At 21.9% G+C, this 27,416-nt stretch overlaps 3 protein-coding genes across 5 annotated transcripts; 2 read left to right on the top strand and 1 right to left on the bottom strand.

Moving 5' to 3' along the window:
- Positions 1–60: 60 nt before the first annotated feature.
- On the top strand, positions 61–14,557 carry PHRF1 (PHD and ring finger domains 1). 2 transcript variants are annotated; one of them, XR_015294667.1, is made up of 16 exons: positions 61–273; positions 1,621–1,778; positions 1,859–1,933; positions 2,263–2,332; positions 2,457–2,794; positions 2,867–3,097; positions 3,272–3,426; positions 3,514–4,045; positions 4,243–4,484; positions 4,598–5,272; positions 5,416–6,388; positions 6,463–10,263; positions 10,526–10,654; positions 10,825–10,955; positions 13,399–13,534; positions 13,663–13,914. XR_015294667.1 is itself a non-coding variant. In XM_012484422.3 (15 exons), exons 2-15 carry the CDS (start codon positions 1,662–1,664, stop codon positions 13,415–13,417), a joined length of 7,488 nt encoding a protein of 2,495 aa, XP_012339876.2. In that variant the 5' UTR covers positions 61–273; positions 1,621–1,661; the 3' UTR covers positions 13,418–14,557. The 2 variants fall into 2 exon arrangements, 1 of the variants encoding a protein (XP_012339876.2); XM_012484422.3 differs by having other exon boundaries at positions 13,399–14,557.
- Positions 14,558–18,087: 3,530 nt separating this feature from the next.
- LOC100869730 (CCA tRNA nucleotidyltransferase 1, mitochondrial) lies at positions 18,088–21,074 on the top strand. Of its 2 annotated transcripts, none has more exons than XM_086915916.1 (6): positions 18,088–18,617; positions 18,776–19,129; positions 19,220–19,496; positions 19,629–19,823; positions 19,919–20,278; positions 20,808–21,074. In XM_086915916.1, the coding sequence occupies exons 2-6, from the start codon at positions 18,847–18,849 to the stop codon at positions 21,007–21,009; spliced, it is 1,317 nt and encodes a 438-aa protein (XP_086772042.1). In that variant the 5' UTR covers positions 18,088–18,617; positions 18,776–18,846; the 3' UTR covers positions 21,010–21,074. The 2 variants fall into 2 exon arrangements, with proteins under 2 accessions (XP_086772042.1, XP_012340487.2); XM_012485033.3 differs by having other exon boundaries at positions 18,244–18,617; positions 18,820–19,129.
- A 120-nt stretch (positions 21,075–21,194) lies between these two features.
- On the bottom strand, positions 21,195–26,543 carry TfIIA-L (transcription factor IIA L). The gene is made up of 9 exons (XM_003689821.3): positions 26,432–26,543; positions 26,049–26,276; positions 25,151–25,355; positions 24,583–24,885; positions 24,296–24,483; positions 22,834–22,929; positions 22,565–22,708; positions 22,346–22,435; positions 21,195–22,232 (listed from the first exon to the last, which is right to left on the bottom strand). The coding sequence occupies exons 2-9, from the start codon at positions 26,070–26,072 to the stop codon at positions 22,125–22,127; spliced, it is 1,158 nt and encodes a 385-aa protein (XP_003689869.1). The 5' UTR covers positions 26,073–26,276; positions 26,432–26,543; the 3' UTR covers positions 21,195–22,124.
- Positions 26,544–27,416: the final 873 nt, after the last annotated feature.

Genomic DNA, 27,416 nt, shown 5'->3' with positions numbered 1-27,416 from the left:
AGATAAATTTTTACTTATTTTATATAAATAATTATAAGATATATAAATTCCTGAAAAATTAGTCAAATGTTGAGAAAATAGCGCAACGTCGCGAACGGCGTCGGCAGCCAAAATGTCGGCAGTTTCTCAGTTTTAAGCGTACCCTCTGTCAACATTTATAAATCTCCATCGAAGTCAATATCGAGTCGACCAATAACTAAATCATTAATAATGTATGATCAATATTAGATCTTCTTGATTCAGTGAAAAATCGGAATCTTCAGATTTTCGAAGGTAAATTGACATTTTTTAGGTTCTTCTTCAAACCTTGTTCGATCCTTGTCCTTTTTTTTTTAGTGCATTTTCATTATCAAATTATTAAAAATTTATTATTAAAACTTCTTTAGTCATTTTAAAATGATAATTAGTTTAAAAAAAATATTTATAAATTATATTAAGGAATAAAATATTTCATTTTTAGATATTTTTCCCAATGAAAAGAATTTAGTGATATGTTATGTGGTTATATACAGTATCTCACAAAGTATCTTGAATTTAAAGTTTTAGATACATGAATTAAATTTTTTGAAAAATTGTTGTTATTTGTAGAAAAATTATGTATAGAAAGATTATATTATTTTAATTATAAATTACAATATTGATTTCCATTTCATTGTAAAATATAATATATGTAATTTATTAAAGGAGTAAAATAATTTTATATATTAAATACAACTTAATTATAATGTTACATTTTACTCCATTTTTTATTTATATAAATTTTATTGTTATATTATATTAAATATTTAATTTATAATTTTTATTTAACTACATCATTAAATAATTATTATTTTTCAAAAGAATAATAAGTTTTAATAAACATATATAGATATATATATATAATATATTCATGTTGTTATTTTTTTCTTTATTGTTTTAATATATTTCAAATTTTTTTTATTTATAATTAATAGTAATAAATTTAATATAATAATAATGTAGTAATAATAATATTAATTCATTGTTTTAATTTTAATTTTTATTAATTTCTTATTATAAATAATATGAATTTATAACATTTATTACATGAATTTATAATATTTTTTGATTTTGTTAATAGATTCAATATAATTGTAATTAATAATTAGTTATTTTTATTAATCTATTTTATACATATTGCATTTATTATATGAATATCATTTTTATACTTTAATACTTTTTAAATTTTATTAAAACAATTATTTTAATAATTTAACATTCTATTCTATAATTCATATTAAAAATATTTAATTTATTAAACGATATATTTTTAATTTAATTGTATTAAAATATTTTAAAATTTGATATTGAATGTAAATATATTAAATTATAATTTATAAAGTGCGAATTATATAATAATATAATAACAAAAATATAGAATACATAATGGAAAATTTAAAATATATTAAATTATACTAACATATCAAAAAATAATTAAAAATAAATTAAATATAAATCTTAAATATTATATAAATATAATATTTCTTTGAAATAATTCTTTCAAATCTTAATATTTATCTCAAAAATAATGACATTATCTATTAATAATAAAATATTAAAATAATTTTATTAATATTTTTCAATATTTTTAATTGTATATAGGACATGTGAGAAGGCAGGTATGATTTTGCAATAAACTTAAGATGTCTAGTGACAGTAATCAAACTTCTCAATCTGCCAAGCGGAAAAAACTTGTCAAACTTGATAGCGAAGATAGTGATGAATCTATTGTGCAATCTCATAGAAGAAAAAAGACTTTTGTATGTTTATTAATTATTAATTATTAATTTTAAACATAATATTTCAATTTAATTAAATAATTTTAACGTTATATTTATAGAAATTCATTAGTGAAGGTGAAACTAGTGATGAAGATAGTGATGTTCAAAGACGTATTGTTCAAACACAAAATCATGTAAGTTATTATATAAATTATATATTATAATTATGTATATTATATTATATTATATTGAGTACATGTTATAATAAAGAGTGCAATATTTATTGTAAAATAAAATAAATTTTATTGATTGAAAATTCATTATTTTTCCTAAACTTTTATTATAATAAATTATATAATTATTGTATTTTACAAATATTATCATATATATGATTATAAAGTATATTTATAGTAATAATATAAAATCATATATAATCATATTTATAACAAACTACATATAATATATAATGATATTACTAATATATTTATATATGATATTATAAATATTTATTTGTTTTTTTTAGAGGGTTATTGCAAAAGATGAATTAAATTATGAAAGCAGCAGTTCAAACACTAGTAAATACAAGCAATTTGGTTAGTTTAAAAAAAATATATTTTTTTTAATAAAAGTGTATATTTTATGAATATGTTTAATTTTTTTATTTAAATTAACTTATTAATTATTTATTATTTATTATTTATCAAATTTATTTTTTAGGAGAAAGTAGTGAAACTTCAGAATGGCAATCAGATTGGAGTAGTTCATCAGAATTAGAAAAAAAATCTCCTGTCAGACGAAAAATTCTTGGCAAACCAAAAGCTAAAAAACCACCAAAAATTATATCAGATACAGATACAGATAATAATGATGATCAAGTAGAAAAATGTCCAATTTGTTTACTTCCTTTTAAAAGGCAGCAATTAGGCACTCCTTCTTCCTGTGAACATTGTTTTTGTTTAGAATGTTTAATTGAATGGAGTAAAAATATAAATACTTGTCCAGTAGATCGACAAACTTTTACAATAATTCATGTCAGAGATAAACTTGGTGGTCAGGTTGTAATACACATTTAATGATAACTATTTTTAAATTAATTAAAATTCATTTTTAATTTTATTTTTCTACAGGTAATAAGATGTGTTCCAGTTGAAGTTGCTTCCAGTGAAGAAGAAAATTTGGATGATCTTACATTTTGTGAAGTATGCCATCAAAGTAATAGAGAAGATCGTATGCTTCTTTGTGATGGTTGTGATTGTGGTTATCACTTAGAATGTTTGACTCCTCCATTGAACGAAGTACCTATAGAAGAATGGTTTTGTCCAGAATGTTCTCAAAATAGACAAATTAATGCAGAAGTTGTAAGCTATTACATATTTATATATTGTTTATATATATAATATATTTATATATTGTTTATATATATAATATATTTATATATTATTATATATATTATATTAATAATTCTACTAATAAATATAAGAGAAAATTAAAATAATTATCATTGAAAATTAAAATAAATTATTTATTTTTAGGTCAAAATTGATATGAATGAAATCATAGATCCAATAGAAGAAGCTCGTAGACTTGGTGTTACTTATGGAAGAATTCGTATTAATGCACTAGATTCTTATCCAAGAATTATACCTCGTACTAGACATACAGAACGTGTTAGAGCTACTATTCGCAGGTGAGTTATATTTAGTTTTAACTAAAATAAAGTATAACAATTTTTATATGTTCAAATTTTTTTTCCTTTTACAATTTATATTTACAGAAGAAATAGACTAGATGATAATATACAATTAACTCGCCAAATACCATTTGATCCAAATCAACCTTCTACTTCATCTGGTTTAGAGTCTTTTGGAGATAAAAGTCAGAGTCGATCTCCAAGCAATGCCTCTAGTTCTTTAGGTTCTGGAGATCGTAATTGTTCAAACAGATATTTTAGAAAATTACGAAAATACAGAAGTAGTTCCAGTGATTCTAGTGATGAAAGTATTTCCAGAAAGTCTCGAAAAAGAATTAATAATAAAAATAATTCTGAAAATTCGAATAATAATAAATCTAGAAAGAAAAGTACTAGTAATAAACAGTCTGGAGGTAGTTCACGAAAAAATACTCGCGAAACTAGAAATAATTCAAGAAAATCTGGAAAATCTAAAAATGTTTCTAGTAAAGAAACTCTATTAAGGGAAGTTAGAATTATAGAATGTAATGAAAATGGAGAAGAAGAAGAAACTGTAACACATGTCAGAGTAGCTTCAATTACATTAAAAAAGAGAAGAAGAACAAAAAGAAGAAAGGTATTTTAATCTCGTTTATGTTCATTGTATATATGTACATCGATAAGATAGAAATAATTATTTTTTTAATAAAAGTTTCTTTTTATAAAATATTCAATATTTATTATATAAAATCCAAATTATAAGAGAATAATAAAATAAATAATAGTTATAAAAAATAAACATTTATAAATAAAAATATTTTATTTTTTTTATAGAGAAGAAATCGTAGACGTCGAGTTAGAACTTTATCCAGTGTTTTAACTAATACCAAAAAAAGACTTGCAATTGCTCTGGGTATTTGTAAACCAGTTAAAAATGTCCCTAGTTTATTACCTAGTGTTAGAAATCGGCAAATTATATCAGATAGATCTGCAATAGCCATTACCCGATATAATGCTGGAATCTCAAGACTTAGTATTTTTGGAGAGAGTTTGCATTTGGATTATACTCCTCCAGAGTATGTTTTTGATTAAATATTTATAAAATATAATAAAATTAGCTTTAATTAAATATTTATGTCTTAAAAAAGTTTTTTATAAAGATCAATTAAATTTGAAATTTTTTTTGCAGATCAGATACAGAAGATTATCATGCAACTGTCGGTCCTACTGTAACTGTTCAAAGACATTCTATAATTTCTTCTCGAAGACATTTACGTTTAAAAAATATAATTAGTCCTCAACAACCTCAATCTGATCTTCTAAGTAATATAATAAAGGACCAAGAAATTTGGCATTCAAATAATAATAACGTAACTATAAAAGCAAATGGACTTCTTTTAATTGAAGAAAAAGAAACATTGAATGATTTGAAAAAAGAAAAATCAGAAGAAAAAGGACTATTCAAAACTGAAGAAATAGAATCAGTTGTAGAAAATAGAGTTTCTAGAGTTGACACTTCATTAGAAGTTTCTAGAATTGATACTCCACTAGAAATTTCTAGGATCAATCCAGAATCAATTGTACAAGCTCCAATGTATAACAATCCTTGTGGAGGAGGAAACAGAGGCAATTTTAGAGGTAGTTATAGGGATAATACGAGGCATAATCATGGAGGACAAAATTATGGAAGAGATTCCTTAGGTGGAAATGGAAGACACAGTTATGGAGGAAGTGGTGGAAATTTTGGAAGAGATTTTGGACCACCTCCGTTTTATAATCCAAATTTTGAACATTGTGGACCTCCAATGTTTGGAAATAATCCTCCATTTAGAAATCGAAATCCTCAACATTTTAGAAATGAAAGGTATTGAATATTATTTTAAATATAAAATAATATTTAAATTTTATTGTATTTATATAATTGTATTATATAATATATTGTATTATATATATTAATTGGGTAATTTTAAGAAATTTTTATTATTCGTATTTATTTATTTTTTATAGATTCCGTTTTATGCCTTCAGGAAGACCACAATTTAATTTTGCTGAAGGTTTATCTGAGCATCATACTTTTTCTGAAAGATATAATCGCCCAAGATCTCCACAAGTTTCTAATGAACGTCCTCAAAATAATATGCCATTAAATTTACCGGAAGATACTCCAAGAAGCGAATCTGTTGAGCAACAATTACAAGATATTGAAAATGCCTCTGTCAGACAAGAAGAGGATTGTGATATTTATTGCGATATTGAAACAAAATCTGATGGAGAACTTCAAGATCAACAAAATAATTCTATGGCATTATTACCACCACCAGAACCTCCATCAGGACTTTTAGACTTTGAAGAAAATTCTAAGAGTGATAAAGATAGTGATCAAGAACTAATTATCGATGATAGTCAAAAAGAAGATACTCCAAAGAATGATAAGTATGATCCTTTTTCTGTGGATAGCGATAGTGATAGTGAAACAAAGAAAAATGAAGGAATTATGGAAGAAGAGAAAGAAGAACAAATTGCAAAAGATACAGCTCAAGCAGAAACCTCAGATACATCTATTCGTTTATCAACTTATGATGATGAAGAAGAAGAAGATTCTCAAGCTGATTGTCCAAATTTCTCTATTTATTCTTCTCAAACAATTGATGTAGCACGGCATACCGAACAGCAATTATCTCAACAAATAGGACCACTTCAACCACCTCCTCTTCCTCCTTCTATTCCAGATGATGATGATGTTATTGTTGGTGATGTTCAGGCTTGTGATTTGACTGAAATTCCAGAACCATCAGATCCATATGTTGAAGCTTTGAGAAAAGAAAGGCAAACTTTAAGTAAAATTCCACCAAAGAAAATTTCTCATGATAGTAGAGGAAAGATTACATTTAAAATTGGTACTAAATTGAAGATTAATAACAGATTGTTAGGATTACAGGAGGAAGAAAAAGAAAATGATGATAAGAAAAAAGAAATCGAAGTAAGTAATATTTATGTATTTATAAATTATATTTTAATTATGTAACATTATTTTTATATATATTATTTTCGTAGCTTATAAAAGAAGAAGAAACCTCTGTTGATCGTGAAGAAGAACGAAAAAGAATTACTAAAAGCAAATATGAAGAAGAAATTCAATTAAAAGGAGATAAAGAACAAAATATAAAAGAAATCCTAATACCTGTGATTCCTTTAAATTTGAAAGAAAAAAACATAAATAAAGAGGAAAAAGAGAAAGAATGGATAGAAAAATCTAAAGATAATGTAACAGAAAATGATTCAAATGTAATTATTACTACAGAAGTAACCCGATTATCTCCCAAAAGATTAGAAAATGAAATAATTGGTGAATGTCTATCTGAAGGAAGAAATGAAAATTTTGGTTTGCTTCATAAACCATCAAAAATTAATCTTGAAGAGAAAGATTCAAAGGAAGAATCAAAAAATAAAGAAGAACATATTACAATAAAAATTAAAAATCCATATGATTATGAAAACGAAAAAGATGATAAACATGTTGATAAAGGAAAAGAAGAAAATGACGATGATGATGACGATGATGATGATGATGATGAAGAGGAGGAAGAGGAGGAGGAGGAAGAAGAAGAAGAAGAAGAAGAAGAGGAAGAGGAAGAGGAAGAAGAAGAAGAAGAAAGATTTCCTATAGAAAAAGAAAAATCGAACAAAAAAAATATAATTGAGAAAGATATTGATAAAAACACGTGGGAATCAGATGGAGCTTATACTCCTTGCAAAGATGAACTTCCCTTAAAGGAATCAAAATCTTCTTCCGAACAATTGCCATCTATTGAAAGTGGATTAGAGCCAATTACACCAACAAAAGATAAACCTGACGATTTAGATAGTTGTAGAACTCCAGTAGATTATAATGTTTTAGGTACAGAAGCTATCTCAGAAACAGATGAAGCAATGAATTTTGAAGATGAGTTAACTTTATTGAGTTTACGAAAGGAAAAAGAAATGGAAGATGGAGAAATTATTGAAGAAAAAATTATGAAGGAAGGAGATAAAGTTGAAAAAGAAAAAGAAGAAGAAAAGAAACGAAAGAAAAAGGAAAAGAAAGAAAAAAATAAAGAAACAGAAAAAAATAAAGAAAATATTGCTTCAGAAAACCAAGTAGCATGGAAAAAACTTTCAAAAAATACAAAAGAAAGATCTTATAGAGACAAAGAAAAAAGATCAAAATCGAAGGAAAGAGAAAAATTGAAGAAAAAAAAAGAAGTAGTGAAAAAAAAGGAAAAAAGAAAAGAATTGCCAAGATATGATGTTAGAAAAATTGTTGCAGAAAGACCTTCAAGACCTAGAAAAGATGAGTATGGTAGAGATATTAGAGAAAAATCAAGACAAAGAAGTAAATCTAGAAGTTGTAGTTCGTCAAAACATTCTAGATCATATTCTAAGATTCGCTCTAGAAGTAGATCTAGAACTAGATTACAAAGATCGTGGTCGAGAGATCGTAGATCTTATTCTAAATCTCTTTCTAGACGAAGATCTCTTTCTCGTGGAAGACGTAAATCGCCTAAAAGAAGATCAACTTCTAGAAGAAGATCTTCTTCGAGAAAACGATCTCTTTCTAGAAGAAGATCAAGATCTGTTTCTAGAAAACGAAGATCTTTATCGAGAAGAAGATCCAGGCGATCAATCTCGAGATCTAGACAAAGAAGATCTATATCACGATCTAGAAGATCATTATCTAGATCTCGCGATAGACGTAAAGACAAGAAAAAGTATAAATCTCGAAGTCGATCGAGAAACAGAAAAAAATCTCGATCGAAATCACCTAGAAAGTCTTCGAAATCTAGAGAAAGAAAACATTCGAAGAGAAAAGCACAAAGTCGATCAAGATCAAAAGGAAGATCTTGTTCCAGAAATTGGGAACAAGTTGATAAAATTGTAGAACAAGAGTTTTCTAGAGAAAGAGAAGAAAGAGAATCTTGGAGTGCACAATGGACACCATCTTGGTCAAGATCTAGATCAAAAACACCACAACACGTTCAACAAGAACCAATTACTTCTAGAGAATGGTCTCCAATGTTAGATAATGTTTCAGTTCCGCCAAAAAATCTAACTGTAATTTTAACAAATAAGGAAGCAATTAAAAAGAAGAAGAAAGAACGTAGAAAAGAAAGCAAAAAAACGAAAGATGAAAAAAAGAGAAAAGGAAAAAGGAATAGGACTCCACCACCATCAAAAGAGGTTTTTGCTAGTGGAGATAATATTTTGGTTAGTGTATGTTTCAACAAAGATAATGAAAATGATCAAACAGTTGTTCCAGAACTTCCAGAAACAATTCCTTTAATTCCTCCTTTAAAACGTCGCCGAAGAGAATCTCTTCAAACTGATCCTCCAAAACGTTCAAAAAAAGAAAAATCAAAGGATAAACGTTCTAAATCTCCAAAACCAAAAAAAGATAAAAAGAAAAAATCAAAAGCAGCTGAAATAGCGGCTACAAAAAAACCAGTCGCAGTAATTGATTTAGATCAATCTCCATTTCGGGAACAGACACCATCTCCTAGAGATGTGATAGTTCTTAGTGATGATGATGATAAACAAATTCAACAAATCACGTCAGATCAATGTCAACCTTCTCAAAGTTCTCCACCTAGAGAACAATTTATTTCTCAGGGCCCAAAAACACCACCAGAACCACAAATAAAATTTTCGATAAATAAACAGAGCAGTAATTTACGACCATCAATGTTAAATCCGCTTTTAGATGAAGAAGAGGAAGAAGAAATGGATGAAAGAGTCGAAGAAGAATTAGAAATGAGAGCACAAGAAGAATTAGAGTTAAGATTAAAAATTGGACCAAATACCCCTCCAGAACCTCCCACATCTCCACCAACAAGTCCAGATGCTTACGATCCATTTGATCCAACTAAATCTAGATCACCAACACCTGATGTTAGTCAAGAAGCGAATTCCAGCGATGAAAGAAGAAGATCTCCAAGGAAACATGATTCTGTTGATGGTAGTATTCTTGAAGAGGAAAATTTACAAAATCAAGAAAGGCAGAGTCAAGAAAAACAACTAGAAAAGCCTAAAATCATTTCTATGGTTACAATCAAGAGAGCATCTCCACAAAGAGATGATGTTAATGATAATGATAGCAATAACGATATTACAGTCTCGACCGGAAATCTAGAAGTACAACAAAATCAACAAAATGTGCAAAACCAGAATAATCCTTTCGCAGTAATGAATCCTGTACTAGCTACAGTAGCTGCAGCAGTACAGAGAAGTGGAGTATTTAATGCACCAAATTCGAATAATAATCAACGTAACTTGTTACAGTCAAATCGAATTTCACCAACTAATCAACAAAAACAACGTTCTGGCGATCGTTCGCAAGCACCTCCAGTTTTTACGAATTCAGGAAAATCTTCGAGAGGCTCGAAATCCGGACAAACAAAAACAAACGGACAAAATGGAAATGACGCTGGGACAGAAACAACGGATAATGTAGATATGTCATCTCCTTATTCTCCTGGATCGACACTTAGTGATGGAATATTCGATCCACCGAGTCCTACAAATTATAATTCACCTGGTGCTGGGACAGGAAGTGGAGCAGGATCTATTGGAACTCAGACTACAAAAAATAGTAATTCGAAAGCGGTAAAAACCACAGAAAAAAAAGATGCTTTCGATGCTTTATTTGGTTCTTTACCGATCACAAAAACTACCACTAAATCAAATAGAAATAAAAAATCTGAAAAAGATAAAAAGAAAAAATCCACAAATCCAAAAGTTGGTGTTAGAATGGATGAAAACCAGCTTCAAATATTAGATGATCTTCCAAGTTCTGCAGTTGAAATGCAAGTCAAGGATAAGGTTTGGGTTTTATAAAAATTTATTTCATTTTAATTTTTAATTTAAATATTTAAATAAAAATAAATATAAATAATTCTTTTGGTAGTGTGTACATATATATATATATATATTATTTGAAAAATAAACTTTTCTATCTTTTTTTTTTTTTAAAAACATTTGATATATAATAAATTATAATATATCTGCTTTGAATTTAAAGGTTATTAAATGATCATTTTAAAATAAACATTTTTTAATAGTATCATATTTGATTATTTTATAGTTCCTAAAGAAACTAAATCGTCAAGAACGAGTGGTTGAAGAAGTAAAATTAGTTTTAAAACCACATTACACAAAAAAACATGTTACAAAAGAAGAGTATAAGGATATTATGCGCAAAGCAGTACCTAAGGTAATATTTTTTAAATCTTTATTAATTAATATAAATATATATATATAAAATATATATATTTAATAATAAAAAAAATTGTTAAAAATAAAATGGTTAAAATAATTATATATTTATATATTTTAAATTAAATATAAATTAAAATCATTATTTTACAATATTTATTTCGATAGATATGTCATAATAAAACGGGAGAAATCAATCCGAAAAAAATTGCCCATTTAATAGAAGCTTATGTCAAAAAATGCAGAAATAGCAAAAAGAAAACTATTGAAAGTTCCTCCACAAAGGCCTCTAAACCAGCGTAAGTATATGAATTAATTTAAAAAATTTTCATTTTCATAATTATTACATATATTTAAAAAATAATTTTCAAATAATATTTTTAAAAATAATATTTTTACAATATATACCTTTAATAATTTTAAATCAATTTGTCGATTAGCTTTTTTCTCATCTTAATAAGCTGAAAATATATACAATATATAATGTTTCATAATGTTTTTTTTTTTTTTTTTTATTTAAAATTTGAATTCATTGGATAGGAAATGGATAGGAAACACAAAAATAATGAAAAAAATTCATATAAATATTTAATCTTGTTTCAAAATTATACTCAATTTTATAATTATATTTATATAAAATCTGCGAGAGTTTATCTTCATAGAAATATTCGAAATATTCATTTTCAACTTTTATTTATAAACAATGCTATATCTTATGGATATTTCTTGTTTTTATTGACTTCATATTTTTTTGATTAAATTTCATTTCGGTTCATTTCTCATCAGTTATTTTCAAAACTTTTTTTATGTCCCTGTTTACTATTGAAGTGGATCGCACATATTATGAAACATCTCATATATTATAAAAAACTTCATTTTCAACTTTTTCCTTTAAACGTAACAGTCAATTAACTTTAATTTTAAATTCAAAATTTTATTCGGAAAAATTTTTTTGATAGTATATCATTGAACTCTGTATATATACATTTGTGACAGTTTATTGATAGTCAATACTTAAAAACGATTGATAATCAATAAATCATATAATGAATTTGTTAAAAATCTATTTTTTTATAGATTTGATTGAACTTTTAAAATTAAAAAATAATTTCCTGTGTATTTTTTGTATAATATACAATAGACAAACTAACTTTAGTCATAATAATTTCGATTATTTAAGTTTTGTTTTATATTTTATTTTCGTATTCTGTAGATCCAAAAAAATTCATGAAATGCTTAAACTCATTATGGATACTAAATATGATGATATTTACTTATTCATTATATTATATTAAATATATAATATTTTTTTATAAAATATTTTGCAAATATTCGAAAAATGAAGTCAACTTTCAGCAGTTTTATACATTGTTCTTTTTTTATATATAAAAAAAAAGTTGCTCAAAATAAAAACCTATGGAACATATATCAAAGTTGATAAAGAGAGAATTAATTAGTAGATTTACCATCATAATTATCATATTTAAAAATTTATATAATTTTTAATATAATTATATAATTTCATGATTTCATTATTTTGAATATATATTATATAAGAATATATTAATTCTTAATACAATTCTTACATACTTGCGTACGTTTTGAAAAATTTGATCATTGAACTTTGTTTAAAGATTTGAAAATCTCATCTTTTATTTGTAATTTATATAAATAGTATAAAAGAATGTGTATTTATATTACAAAAATATTGTTATAGACCATATATAGTCAGTCAGAAAAGTTAAGTTTTCGTATAATTCAAAAAATTATCATTTTAAAAAAAATGAACAGTGTTTGTATAATATCACGTTTATTTATTGAATATGAAATAAATTAACTATTTTATAACAAAATATATAATTTTATAGAAATATTTTAATACAAAAGCAAAAAAATAAATTGTATTTTACAAAAAAGTTCGTACAGTTCTACTTTTTTTAAATAAGTTATATTAATATTTTATTAATTTCCTATTTTATGAAAAGTAATTATAAACTTTATAATTGACTGACTTATAATAAATAGAATAAATTTGACTTAAAATAACTTATAATAAATAGAATTCAATAGAATAAATTAATATAGAATCTAAATATACTTAGTATCAAAAATTTTTAAAAATATTTTAGTTAATTTAAAATAAAAAATAAATTATTATAATTATAATAAAATATTTAATATAATAAAATAATTAATATTTAATATATTTAATATAAAAAGTAAATTTACTATATGTATAGGAAAAAGTTGATTTTGAGAAATATTTTAAAATTATAAAAATCAATGAGATTGTCTATTTCATAAATAATTACCAGTACTTCTATATTATTTTATATTTAATTAAAAGTAAAAAAAATTTTATTTTAAAATATATTTAAAATTTATTTTTTTATTTTAAGATATAATTTACTTTTATTCTAATATTTTAATATAATTAGTCTAATTATTTTATTTTCATTAACCCTTTCGCTACTACAGCTCTGCATAAGATGCCGCGTATTGTATAATATGACGAGCGATTGGAGTTATTGCACATCGAGTATCTTTCTCTGGAAATGTAGCATCGATATTTTGTTTTTATCATTTTTTTTTTTTTTTTTTTTCCAATAAACAAAGCAGATCGAATCTTTTCGATCTTTCTCAAATATTGTGCATATGCTGCGGAGAAGTCTCCTATAGCGAAAGGGTTAAATTATAATATAGTACTAAAAATTAATTTAATAAATTTAAATTCATTTATAGAAAAATTTTGTGGAGTTGATCACGAGTCAACTAGGTGTCTATTCAATTCCCTTCAATTTTGTAGTTCAGATATCGTCGTTCTCGATGAATGGTGAATCAGCTTTGAGACAGCTAGTCTCCTCTTCGATGATGCGATGTATGTATTCTTTGTAAATACGTAATTAATTCATTAATTGATCGATTGATTATTTGCTTGATTGATTGATCGATTAACTTTTAAGAATACCATTTATTATTTATATAAATAAGACCTTGTTTCATCAGGGAATTCAATTGTCTCTACGGAAGATCCATTATTTACATAATATTAAATTTAATCCTTATTTAATTTTAAGAAAATTCAATTCTTCATATGTATAAAATTCATTATAATTTACATATTGAATTTGAATACTTATTTATAAAATTAATTTGTTTTCTTTATATATTTAAATTTTCAAAAACTTTAAAATTAATTATAATTGATCAAGAAAAAATAAATAAAATGCAAAAAAAGTGAATTTACATTCACATTTTTCATATCATTAATTGAATAAATGTTTTAATGAATATAATTGCAATTGACAATCTGACAACTATTAAATATATATTTATTTTCTTTTCTTTACTTCATATCATAAATTTTACGAATTTGTTATTATTTACATCTATTTTTAATGTACTACTTAAAATATATTAAAGAAGAAAATTGTTTAAATTTTTATTAAAGTTTGCAGTACATTGTAAAAATCAATTTATAATTAAAATTTGTACAGATAAAGCTTTACAAAAATAAAAAGAAATATACAAATTTTATATGAATATTTATGCTATTATAAAAAATATTAATAATAACATTAATCTTCTTGGTATAATAATTATTTATATATTAGACAAATATCTACTGCAAACATAAAACTTTAATAATTATTTATTCAAGTAATTAAATATTAGTTTTTATTATTTAATAGAAACTGTACATTAATATTTATGATACTTACATTAAATAACATATAAAATATATCACAAATTTATTTTTGGTTTTTCCGCAGAGACTTTCATTTTTATATTTCTTAATACACATGTAAAAATGCTTAAACGCCACGTTCAAACGTACATATTGTAATTTGACTCTTAATACAGAGTTGGACATTATTCGAATAAATTATTATTATCATTACTATGATTATTGTTATTACCATTATGTTCATTATTGTATTATTAATAATACTATTGTATGTATTATTAATATGTAAGTTGATGTTTATATATAATATATAATTATTTAAGTGAATTTTAATTAAAATTATTTTCTATTTATTTTTAAATTTACTTAAATGGATGAAATTTATTCGAATAAATATGCAGCCTACTTTATTTGATTTAAAAATATTTTAATTATTTTTGTCAAAACTTAGTGGTAAATAAAATTAATAAAAAGGTAATAAAAATAAAATTAATTTAATATTAAATTTGAATATAGAATATTAAAAAATGAAAAGTTAAACAGATACAAAATTAAATTATTCAAAAATTTATTTATAAAATCTAATTATAACATAATGAAAAAATAAAATAATAAGTTTTGATAAATTAATAATGAATAAAATATTTAAAAAATACTAGATTCAAATAAAGGCTGCATTTATTTGCAAAATTAAACATAAATTAATCAAAAAGAAAAAGAAATATTTGAATATATAATATTTTATTTAAGTGTTTTTCACTGAATATTATTCGAATAAAAATTGTCCAACTCTAATTTTGTATAGCTATAAACTATGTGTGGGAATGAAAGAAATAGAACGACTGAAAATTAGTCTTAAGGAAATATAGATTTTTTTCTCCTGAAACTATGAAAAAAGAATTTCAAAAGGTACTGCTCAATATTCAATTGGCTGATATTTAGCCAATTATAATCAAACATTTTTCTCAGAAAGTGATTGGATAATGTTCGATTCTTTTAAACTTTTAAATGATAAAACAATGTTAAAAAAAGATGAATATTTTTAAAAAATTATCTTATAAAAATATTATTTAAATCTTATTGTATTTGTGTTTCTAATTTTTTTCAAAATAGTTCAATAAATCGGAAAATAATTTATTTTCTAGAATTTATGTTGAGGTATCATTTAAAAATTGATATTGATAACCGTACTGATGAAACTTTCATACTCAATCAATTTATCTGTGATTATTATTTGGAGTATTATTTACTTTCATCTATTTAATTATTATAAATATTTAGCGAAATATTCAGCTAAATCTATAACAAAAACATTTCAGAATAAGAATTTATTATCATTTTCGTGCATATTTAATTCTTACATAATTCTTTAATTTTTCATACATATAATAATAAAATTTATTAATTGAATTATTTAACAATTTAACAATTGTATTTAGATTTAATCTATTATTTGAAAAATAATTTAGATTAGTATCATATTTTGATTTTTATAGCGCATCCTAGAAGTTAATAGATAAGGCTTAACTTAATTATAATTCTTGAAGTAATTCCTTTATAAAAATTTTCGTTTCAGTTTTATTAATGAGTTATTGAAACATTAGTCAATTACAAAACTCATAGATTTGTTGTGTCATAATGATAGCATTAAATACGTATCATCAAAGAGTCGAAGCAATGTGTATCAAACAAATAGTCGAAACAATATGTATCATTTGATTAATATTTCGTTAATAACTTGTTAATAAAGTCGAAAATTTTCGTAAAGCAAAAATTACTGGAAAAATTACTTCAAAATTAGTTAAGTCTTGAATTTTAGAATATCTTGTATAATATATTTATATGTATATATTATATGTAATATATACATATGTATAGATTAGGATTTTTATTATTACTCGAATCTAAATTCGAGTATTCAAACTTAAGTATCCAAATATATCCGAATTGATAACATATATATTTTCATATCAAATAAATTTAGTTATAACGCTTTGAGTATCGAGGATATTCGGGATATAACAGTCTTAATATGAATTTAATTTTATGTAATATATTATATAATATTTGAATTTATTTGTAAATTTGTAACAAAATTGAAATAAGCAAAAAATGTACTTAGTTTATCACATTTAAACGATTAATCACTAATATGTATATATATAAAATTTTATTTTATTTATATCTAAACAAAAATTTCACAATAGTAATGTCTAATTTTTTTAAATTAAAATTAAATTTTAACTCAAAACACCATATCATCATTTATTTAAAATAATAATTAAGAGATGTTATTTCAAATATCTTAAGAAAGATACATAATTATATAAAAGCTCCAGAAAATATTCACAGATAATAATGATCATAAACTCATTATATTATATTTAATAAAAAATGAATACCAAAATGCTAAAATAAAAAAAATAAAAATTAGCATCAAAATATGTATTAGTTGTTAAAGAATCGAATAGTATCTTTAAATTATTAAATTTTTATACTTTTTATCCTTTCAACTCAGAAATTAGATGCGAAATGAAATTAAAATCGCTTAACATTTAATAATATTCAAAAATTGAATGAATATACATAAAAATAAAATTTATGACATCAAGTGTGAATATTAGCGAAAATGTCGGTGTATATGTGTGGAATCTTTTGTACTAAATAATGATGTATATACAATGAAGGGAGAAATAAAGAATTTAATATTATCAGAAATGTAGAATTTTTTAGATTTAAACGTCTTTCATTAAAAACCTTTTTTAGTTGCCTCTATTTTAAAATATTTTAAAATATTTTTATTTTAATTTTTATGATATATATTTTTAAATTATTTTAAAATTAAATAAAAAATATAATAAAACAAATGTTAATTCATATTGATATTAAATGTATCAATTATAAAAAATTATTTTTATTCTAAAATATTTTAAATCATTTAAAATATGATATAAATTTAAATAACATTACAATATAAGTAATTACAAGATCTGAAATTATAATACAAGCAGCCAATTTTACAATTTCGCTATAATCTTGTTTATTGCAAATTCTCATTCATTATGTTTTGGTGATTTTGATAAGTTTCAAAATTATAATACTGGTTTAGATAGTAAGAAAATATAAAAAAAATATAGAAACAAATTGTATGATTAATTATCTCTTTCATTACATATTTCGATTTTTATATGCATTAATTCCATTTCTTATACTAGCAAAGTTCTACTATAAAATAAGTTAGAAAAGAAAAAAGATTAACATTTTTAGATTTTATTTTCAAATAAATTTAATTGAAAATTTTTCAGAAATTATTTAGTTTCCAATAAAATTATGAATATGAATATAAATGCTATTGATAAAACGTAAATTACTTTACATGAAAATAAACAAAAAATGTAAAATAGTTTTATTATTTATTGTTTATTGTCAAATTTATTATTTATATCCTTGTTTATTTATATCCTTGTTTTTGAGAAAATTGATATTAGATATTTACGATCAAGAAGTTAACGAATTTTTAAATTCAATTTTTTGGGAAATTAATTTTTAAATGAAAAAAATTTATTTTATATTTTTTGTTTTCACACATTTCACTTGTATTTGAAATTTTTTCATATTTAATTTAATTCATAATAAAACTTAATATAATAATTCATAATGAAACATTGAAAACAAAACTTAAAATAAAATATTTTTATATATAAATAAATAATAAATAAAATATTTTTTTTTCTTTATTACAATTTATTTTTACATATAAACAACATAAAATCAACTTCTTCATGATTTCAAAAGAGACATATTTATAATCCAAGTAATAATAATATGTTATAATATTTCATTTTTATAATCTATATTATCATATAAAAAAATATAATAAAAAAATTAGAGAAATTATAATAGTAATGCCTATCAATTTAGTTATAAAATTATGCGAAATGATTTTTCATTTGAAGCAAGCAATATTTTTTACATTATAAAAAAAATTAAAAAAAATAAAAACAACAAAATATTTGAGAAAGATAATTTTGTTATAAATTTATTTATTATGTAGTTTTGTATAGTATATATAATTTATTATATATTTTATAATAAAAGTGAAGATCAATATAGCATAACCTGAGTAATTACAAGAAAAGTAGTATGATATATAATAATATTAAAAATAAGATTATTTTGTAATATGAGATTTTAGGAAATATTTTTGAAATTTTAAATAATGTTTATGATTTTTTCTCGTGTAAATTACGTTTTTTCTCATCATCTTTCTCAAGTGAGTATATTTAAAAAATATATTTCTATTAAGTTAAGAAATTAAGGTTAAGTTCTTAAGATGAATTTAATATAAATGTTTTAATAAAAAATGATATTTTATTAAAAATATATAATAAATATAATAAATACATTTATTATGTAATATTATGTTTATAGATATATTTATTATTAAACATAAATAAAATTAAAATTTTGCAAAGGTACATAGAACTTGGCAATCACTTATCATGAACGATGAACTAATTCCATTAAGCAGGTCTAATCCTGTAATTAAAAAACTAGATAATACATTATTTCATTCTATATTTACACCAGAACTTAATATCTTAGCTCAGTTATTTAAAAAGTATAATTATGAATTAAAAATTGCTGGTGGTGCTGTTAGAGATATTTTAATGGATATAAAACCATTAGATTTAGACTTTGCAACAGATGCTACTCCAGAGGAAATGAAAACTATGTTTGTTAAAGAAAATGTTAGAATGATTAATAATAGAGGAGAAAAACATGGTATATTGAAATATATATATATTAATATTTTTTATTATAATAAAAAACATTCTATCATAAAATTATATTCTTTTATTTAAATTATTTTAGGAACAATTACAGCAAGAATAAATGATAAACAAAATTTTGAAATAACTACACTTAGAATTGATATGCATACTGATGGTAGATATGCAAAAGTTAAATTTACAAAAGATTGGAAATCAGATGCTCTTCGTAGAGATCTTACAATAAATTCTATGTTTCTTGACTTTGAAGGAAAAATATATGATTATTTTTTTGGCTATGATGATTTACAAAAAAGAAGAGTTGTTTTTGTTGGAAATCCAGCATGTAGAATTAAAGAAGATTATCTTCGAATTTTAAGGTATTTTCTTATTATTTTTTCATATAAATAATAACATATATCTTTTTAAATTGGATACATTAATATAATTCTATATTATATAAATTTTTTTGTTTATTTACTTCAAATTTACATTATTTATATATTATATAGGTATTTTCGATTTTATGGAAGAATTGCAGAACAACCAGATGCGCATGATGAATCAACTATAATAGTAATAAAAGAAAATATACATGGATTACAAAGAATATCTGGAGAAAGAATCTGGAGTGAATGGTCAAAAATTCTTTCTGGAAATTATGCTAAAGAATTAACTTTAAAAATGTTGGAATGTAATATTGCAAGGTAATAATATATCAAAAAATATCTAAAATATGTGATATCATATTTAATAATATGCATTATAATATAAATAATAATAATATAATATACATTTTCAGATATGTTGGATTTCCAGAAAATCCAAATGTAGAAAATTTTAAAATTGTTTATGATATATCTAAAAAAAATAATATTTTTTTGCAACCAATTACTTTTCTTGCTGTAATGCTAAAAGATGAAAATGAAGTATTCCAACTTCATAATAGATTAAAATTATCTGCATATGATAGAGATTTAGCATTATTTTTAATTAGATATTGGGAAGATAAACCATCAGTAGATCTTCTGAAATTTTATAAAAGCATACTTATTCATTCAAAAGGAAATATTGTTAATACAAAAAATTATATTTGTGAATTATTAAAATGTAAAAAATATTTTAATCTTGCTGAAGACATAGAAAAAATAATAATACCAAGGTATAGTACAAATTAAAATAAAATAAATTACAATGTTAAATTACAAAATTACAAAATATGTTAATATTTATTAATTTTTACTAATTTTAAAAAATTATGTATAATAATATATATTTTTGATTACAAAATTTTGTTTTATATATTTATATATTAATATATATGATATTTTCCGCTTAAGTATTTCATGTTCAACATTGCACTCGTCTGGAAAAGTAAATAAAAAATTATTCTCTAAAAATTATTCTCATCGTTTTGTTTGCTTATCGAGTGCATCTAAGGCGAGAGTAAAAAATAATAAAAATAAATGAAAGATTTTTTTTTTGAGTCCGAAATAAAGCAAAGTTTTATGAAAGAATTAGTGAAAATAACTTCCCGATATTTAAATGGAGAAAAAATGAAACATTTAAGTGGATAATACAATATATATATATAACAAATATATATTTAACAAATTTAATTGTAAAATGATCTTTTTTATACTAATAAAAAATAATCAAGATTATTTATATATCAAACTAAATGTTTTCAGATTTCCAGTTAGTGGAAATATGCTAAAACAACATGTAAAAAAAGGAAAGATGATGGGTATTGTTATCAAAGAATTGAAAAATATTTGGTTAGATAAAAATTTTGAAACGAATGCAGAAGAACTATTACATGAGGTTCCGAGAATTATTAGTGAATTAGAAGATAAAAATTCAGAAAAAAATAATATATTCTTGATTAAATAAATAAATTTTAATAATTATGTATAATTAAAAAATATAGAATATATATATATATATATATTTTTATATATTATCTGTTTTTTTAACTAGTCTAAAAATTTCACATTTTATAACTTTATAAAAAGAATAAGAAAAGGAAAAACAATTATACATTTTTAACAATGTATAATTTTAAAGAAACTATTAAGTTAACAGTATAAGACACATTTATTTTTAAGAGCATCACATATTTATAATAGATTGCAACCTCTTAGAAACTATTTACACAATAAACTCACGTGAAAAAATTTGCATTTTCAAAATATAATACAAGATTTGCTTGATTATTGAGCTTTTCATTATTCAATAAAATTTATGTAATATTACATTTAAATTAAATTTGAATTTTAGAATGACTAACATTTTCTTATTTTAATTCAATGTTTTCGATTCAATGTTTTTTTTTAATTAAAGTTAATTTTAAAATATTATATATTATCTAATATCTCTATACAAGATGTTAACATATTCATGAACTTTTAGAATTTAGAGGATTAATTTTAAGGGCTAAAAATATTACAAAAAAGTTATATAAAAATGTTGATTAAAATTTATTTATTAAGTTACAAACAATTGAAGTTTGAATTAGACGAAGCAAGATAGAGATAATGACATTGTTCTAATTTCATCGCTTTCGTATTCTATTCCCGGTTCATTTAATTTAAATACTTATAATTTAATAAATAAGTTTTAAACGACATTTTTGCATACCAATTTTTATTTTGTTTTAACATCTAGAACCAATTCTCTAAAAATGTTCTATAAACATATTATGTGAATATATTAACACCCTGTATATTATAACTTATGAAATTTGTGTTATATTTTGTTTAAAATATAAATTCAATACATGCATTTTTTATTAAATTGAATAATTAAATTTTAATTTGAAAAAAATAAAAATTCTATTCAATCCTAATCATATCTTAATATAATGTAAAAATAATTATTGATTTTCAAATACATTTTGATTAAAAAAAAATTTAATTTTTCTTTAAAACATAAATTTAAAAGTAAATTTTTATATCAATTTCACATGAACACATTACCAGGTCAATTTTCATAGTTTTAAATATTATTTACCATTCTGCATCACCATTCATTTTTTGAAAAACATAATCTTTACCACTAAGATTCATTATTCCATCTTTGAGGTAGAATTTCCATTTATTTCTACTCCTTGTTATCTAAAAATTAATTTTGAATTTATTAAGAAATATTATTAATATCAATATTTTATCAATAAATAAATCTTTTGTATTAAAATAACTTTTTACATTAAAATAAAATTATTAAATACCTTGTCATACTGACAGACGACAACATTATCAGTATCAAAAAGATCTGCTGGATCATCATCTGTTACATCATCTTCTGAATTTAAAGGCTCCTATAAAATAAAAATGATTAATATCATTAAATAAATGATTTTTTCATTCTTTAAGATTTATATTTTTAAAGATATAAATATTGTAAAACATAAAAATGAAAAAAAAAAGCAATCAAATAATTTAAATACTTCTTCTCTGGTTGTAGCTTCATCATTTTCCTCTTCCTCTTTATCGTCAAGATCTTCTTCTTCATCTTCATTATCTTCTTCTTCTTCTTCTTCATCATCATCTGAAGAATCACCAAATGGCCCATCTAATTGTGCTATATTATTCTATTCATGAACAAATAATAAAAATTAAGTAAAAATTAATATGAATTTTATATGAGACAAAAACATAATTATATTTTTTATTATTTAAATAATTATTCAATGTAATATATTATTTCTAACTATACCTGATTTTGAACAGATCGTTGAGAAACATTATTTGCATTTTGTGTAACAACTTGAAGAGATTGACTAACTTGAAGTGGAGCCAATGTTGCTTGACCCTAAAAATATGAAATTTATATAAAAATGAATGATCTACGTTAATTAATTTAAATTGTCAATAAACTATTTAATGTATGAAAAAAGTATTTGAACATTATCTTACAGAGAAATTTATTTAACTTTATTTTATTTTCGCTACTATGGGCAATTATAATCGCTCTGCATAAGATGCCGGTATGACTATTTTTCTCTGGAAATGTATCATCAATTTTTTTTTCAATAAACACTGTCAAAACTCGAATTGTGAGGCGTAAACGCGGTCGTTTTTGACGATCTTTCTCGAGCACTATGCACATACGACGAAGAAGGCTCCCATAGCGAAGGGGTTAATCTGAAAATTCTAATTTTAATTAAAGTTTATATGTATGTAAAGCATAATAAATTACATATCAAACAATTTTTTTATCACATGAAATTTCTTTAAAAAAGTGAAATCAATCCTTAAATTTTTTAGAATTTTTTCATGTTTTCAAAATAATTTTTTCTTTTTAACAAAGAAATAAAAATTAAATTGTAAACAATTTATAATTTAAAATTTTATCCTATTTCACATCATTATAGAATTATATTTAAAAAATGAAAAATATGCTAAAACTTTGAATATTGTTTTTCTTCTGTGAAATCTATTATTCTTTATATACACATAAATTTTTATTAAAATGAGAATTTTCAGATTTATTTCATAAATAAGCATAAAATAATAAATGAAAATTGAATTTTTTTTTTAATTTTAATCATATTTCTTATTGATCAATTTATTTTATCCTTTTTTTTATCACTATTATTAGCTAAACAATTTATTAGCTGAAAGAAATATTATAATATTATAGTAAATATTATAAAATAGTACTCAACTTAAAAATTTTTTATTAATGAGATGATAATAAAAGTTAGGCATATTAATTTAATAAAATATTTTAAGAACAATATACTATTTTAAATAATTTTGTAAAAAAAAATCAATAAATTTCTAAAAAAATTCTTTCCTTAGATATTTTTTTGAACAATTTTCTTTAAGAAAATAAATTATTAATATCAGCTCAAAATATTAAAGTTAAAATTATCTTCTAAACTAATGATTTTTAAAATAATTTTCTAGATAATAATAATAAAATAAATTAAAAAATATATTACAAAATATATAATTCTTTTTAAATTTAATTTTCATATCTTTTTTATCTAAGAAAGAATATAATTAATAATTGTAATTATAATATATTAAAGAAATATATTTAATTATTATTTAAAAAATTTTTCAATAATGATAAATTTAGGAATAATTTTAATATATTGAAATAATATTATTATTAAAATATAAAAAGTAGATGTTATGAAATTTGTTGTTATTAAATTTCTATTATATACCTGATTTTGGACAGATCGTTGAGAAACATTATTTGCATTCTGTGTAACAACTTGAAGTGGAGTCAATGTTGCTTGGCCTTGAAGCGTAGAATTAACATGCTGTTGAAGTAATGTGGAAGCTAAGTTTGCTGGTAATCCCATTGCAGCTGTAATAACTGGACCTGTTAAAATTGTGTGCAATTGATTACCTAAAAAATTAAATAGAATTTATTAGTTAATTTTGCAAATATAATTTTTATTCTCTTAATATTAAAATATAATAAAAAAAAAAAATAATTTCAATGTACCTTGTATTGCAGATGCAGGAACTTGAATAGTTAGAACTCTTAAAGGAGCATCTGGAACGCCTGTCTGTGGTGGCAATGTTATTTGAATAGGTACTTGCCGATCCATTACTGCTGATGATGTTACTAATTGCTGTACTGGTGTACCAGTATGTTGTATACCAGTTGTTGTAGAATGACATTGTGTCTGAGTTTGTGATTGTTGAGGAGATTGTTGTTGTTGTGATTGTTGTTGCTGCTGTTGTGATGTTTGTTGAGGAGCAGAATTTCCTGTTTGTTGTACAAAATGATTTCCTATATTTAGTCCTAAAATCATATTAAATTTGCTGAGAAAAAGATTATTAAAATTTTTAATAATTAAAATATTTATTAATTATTTAAAATATTAATAACAATTTATGTAACAATAATTTATTATATATTAATAGTTTTTTTTTTAAATTTTTTTAATTTAAATTTTTTCATTAAAATATATTAATGATTTATAAAAAAAATATTTATATATATATTATTATATATAATATATATGTAATAAAATATAATATGATATATAAAAGAATATAGATATTACCTTTATTAACAGCTTTGTGCGTATTTATTTGGGGAACTTGAGGTTCTGGAGGATCTGGATTTAATTCAACAGCTTTACTAGACATTAGTTTAGTTTCCCATATTTGTTTGAGTTCTTGTAATACTTGTTCATCTACACCTTCATCTATAAATGATTCCCTTACACCAGATATAACATCCTCTATCACAGTATTATATAGTTTTAGCTGTAATTAAAATAAATTCAATTATAAAATAAATTTCATTATCAATTAACATTCTTAAAATTTACATATTTTTATTTATTTTAATATTCTTCCTTTATTTTATATTTGATATTCTAAATTTATATTAAAATTACAGATCATTTTCATATATGATCAAAAATTAATAATAGTTATAAAATAAAATTTATAAATATACCAATCATAAAATGCTTTTTACATTAATTACATTAATTGCAATTATTATCACAATTTTTTATGTGAGAATTCTTTTTAAAAGACACATAATAAGTATTATTTAATATATTTCAATAATTTTATTGATTAAATTAAGGTACACTGAAATTTTTTAAATATTGTCATTATGTCTAACCTTAAATATTGAAAAAAATTTTTTAAAATTAAAGAAAAAATAAATTTGCAATAAATTGGATTTAAAATTTATACAATTAATATTACTAACATTGAAAAAATCAAAATTTATAACATTTTGAAATTTTATTCTACTCTAAAAATTTATAGCGTATAATTATTAAAATTGTAAAATATAAAAAAAAAATGTAAAATAAAGGAAATCAAAAACGAGGGTAACGATGATAATGAATGAAAATAAAATAAATTAAGAGATAAAAATTGTCCTTGTCGTCATTGTAATGATTATAATTAATCGGTCTTTTGCTCATATTTATTACTCACCACACTTGTCTGACTGAGGGCCATTGCAAGGATAATTCGTATTGTCTATTAAAAAAAACAATAAGAATAATCCAATAAATAAATCAGCCCCAGTTCAGAAGCTGATCTGCGGTATCATCGCTCTTTTATATATTGTGGACACGTCTCCCATTCTACCTAACTTTAGTATGAACTGAGAACAATTATCTGAAGAAAAATCAATGTATCCAATATTACCAAATTGAATATCTGTAAAATAAAAAAATGTCATTTATTATAAATAACAATAAAAACTATAAAAGTTATTAAAAATATAGTTTAAACTTTAATTTGACGGTTTCAAAATTTTTTATATGTTTTATAAATTTTAATATGTATAATAAAAAAATGACGATTTTAATTACCAGAATTTAGTAATTCAAAATTGATTTGCATGTGAAGTTGTATATTTTTAGGGATTTTTATAAATTACATGATACTAATTATCCAAACCTCTTAAAAAATAGACACACTAGTAAGCGCTAAATTCAAATTATTTTTAGTTGTATGTTAATTACTTTTTTACACAATCTTGAATAATAAAAGTAATAACATCAAATTTAAATTATTTTTCAGATAAAGAATTTGAATGATTATCTAATTAAATTATTATTATCACAAAATTAAATTATATATTAACCGATATAAAACTTAGAATTAGATTTTAATTTAATTCCAACTTAATACTCGTGAAATAATTGAATATAAAGAAGAGAATATCAAAACATATTTTATGTATTGTTTATTCGAATATTTATGATAATATTACGATAATATTTTTCATTAAATATTAAATTATATAATATAATATTAAATAATATTTTCATTAAATATTGTATGTTATAATATAAATTGTATCATATATATATATAGAACTAAAAGTACTGAAATTTTAAAATAATACGCTTAAATCTTCAGACTTTCAAATAAAATAAAAATTCATAAAAAATCTTAAAAGTGCAAATGTGAGTCAATTTTGTTTTACGAGAATATGTAATAATATTCAATAAGAAAAATAAATTGCTTTATTTATCATTAAAAAAGTATATATATGATTATTTATAAATGTATATATATATATTAGTTACTTTGATATATTTATTATATGCAAATTAAATAGAAATAAAATAAAGATAAAAAACAATTATTAATAAAACTAATAAAAGAAAATAAGACAAATATAAATAATGCATATATATAAAAGAAAAAAAATTTAATTTAAATTCCTTTTATATTCTATTTTTTAAATGACATTGCAGAGTATTAAGAATAGAACTTTTAATTTATAATAAATATAAAATCTAATTACTAGATGTTTAAGAATTCGAATTGAGTCAGAATTTTCAAGTC

Source organism: Apis florea, unplaced genomic scaffold (assembly GCF_048593485.1).
Source record: "Apis florea isolate Af1SG1 unplaced genomic scaffold, ASM4859348v1 contig_3798_pilon, whole genome shotgun sequence".
Lineage (NCBI taxonomy): Eukaryota > Metazoa > Arthropoda > Insecta > Hymenoptera > Apidae > Apis > Apis florea.
Note: the sequence above shows the minus strand (reverse complement) of the source record. Positions and strands in the feature narration are given on the sequence as shown.

What these genes read in the sequence shown, in the direction of transcription:
- PHRF1 (XM_012484422.3), top strand. Translation starts at nt 1,662, where the DNA reads ATGTCTAGTGACAGTAATCAAACTTCTCAATCTGCCAAGCGGAAAAAA. An exon ending in GTTAGAGCTACTATTCGCAG is followed by an intron (nt 3,427 to 3,513) that starts GTGAGTTATATT and finishes TTATATTTACAG; the next exon opens with AAGAAATAGACTAGATGATA. An exon ending in GAAGAACAAAAAGAAGAAAG is followed by an intron (nt 4,046 to 4,242) that starts GTATTTTAATCT and finishes TTTTTTTTATAG; the next exon opens with AGAAGAAATCGTAGACGTCG.
- LOC100869730 (XM_012485033.3), top strand. Translation starts at nt 18,564, where the DNA reads ATGTTTATGATTTTTTCTCGTGTAAATTACGTTTTTTCTCATCATCTT. An exon ending in TTTCTCATCATCTTTCTCAA is followed by an intron (nt 18,618 to 18,819) that starts GTGAGTATATTT and finishes AATTTTGCAAAG; the next exon opens with GTACATAGAACTTGGCAATC. An exon ending in TTGGAATGTAATATTGCAAG is followed by an intron (nt 19,824 to 19,918) that starts GTAATAATATAT and finishes ATACATTTTCAG; the next exon opens with ATATGTTGGATTTCCAGAAA.
- TfIIA-L (XM_003689821.3), bottom strand. Translation starts at nt 26,072, where the DNA reads ATGGCCCTCAGTCAGACAAGTGTG. An exon ending in AAGCTACAACCAGAGAAGAA is followed by an intron (nt 22,436 to 22,564) that starts GTATTTAAATTA and finishes TTTATTTTATAG; the next exon opens with GAGCCTTTAAATTCAGAAGA. An exon ending in TCGTCTGTCAGTATGACAAG is followed by an intron (nt 22,233 to 22,345) that starts GTATTTAATAAT and finishes ATTAATTTTTAG; the next exon opens with ATAACAAGGAGTAGAAATAA.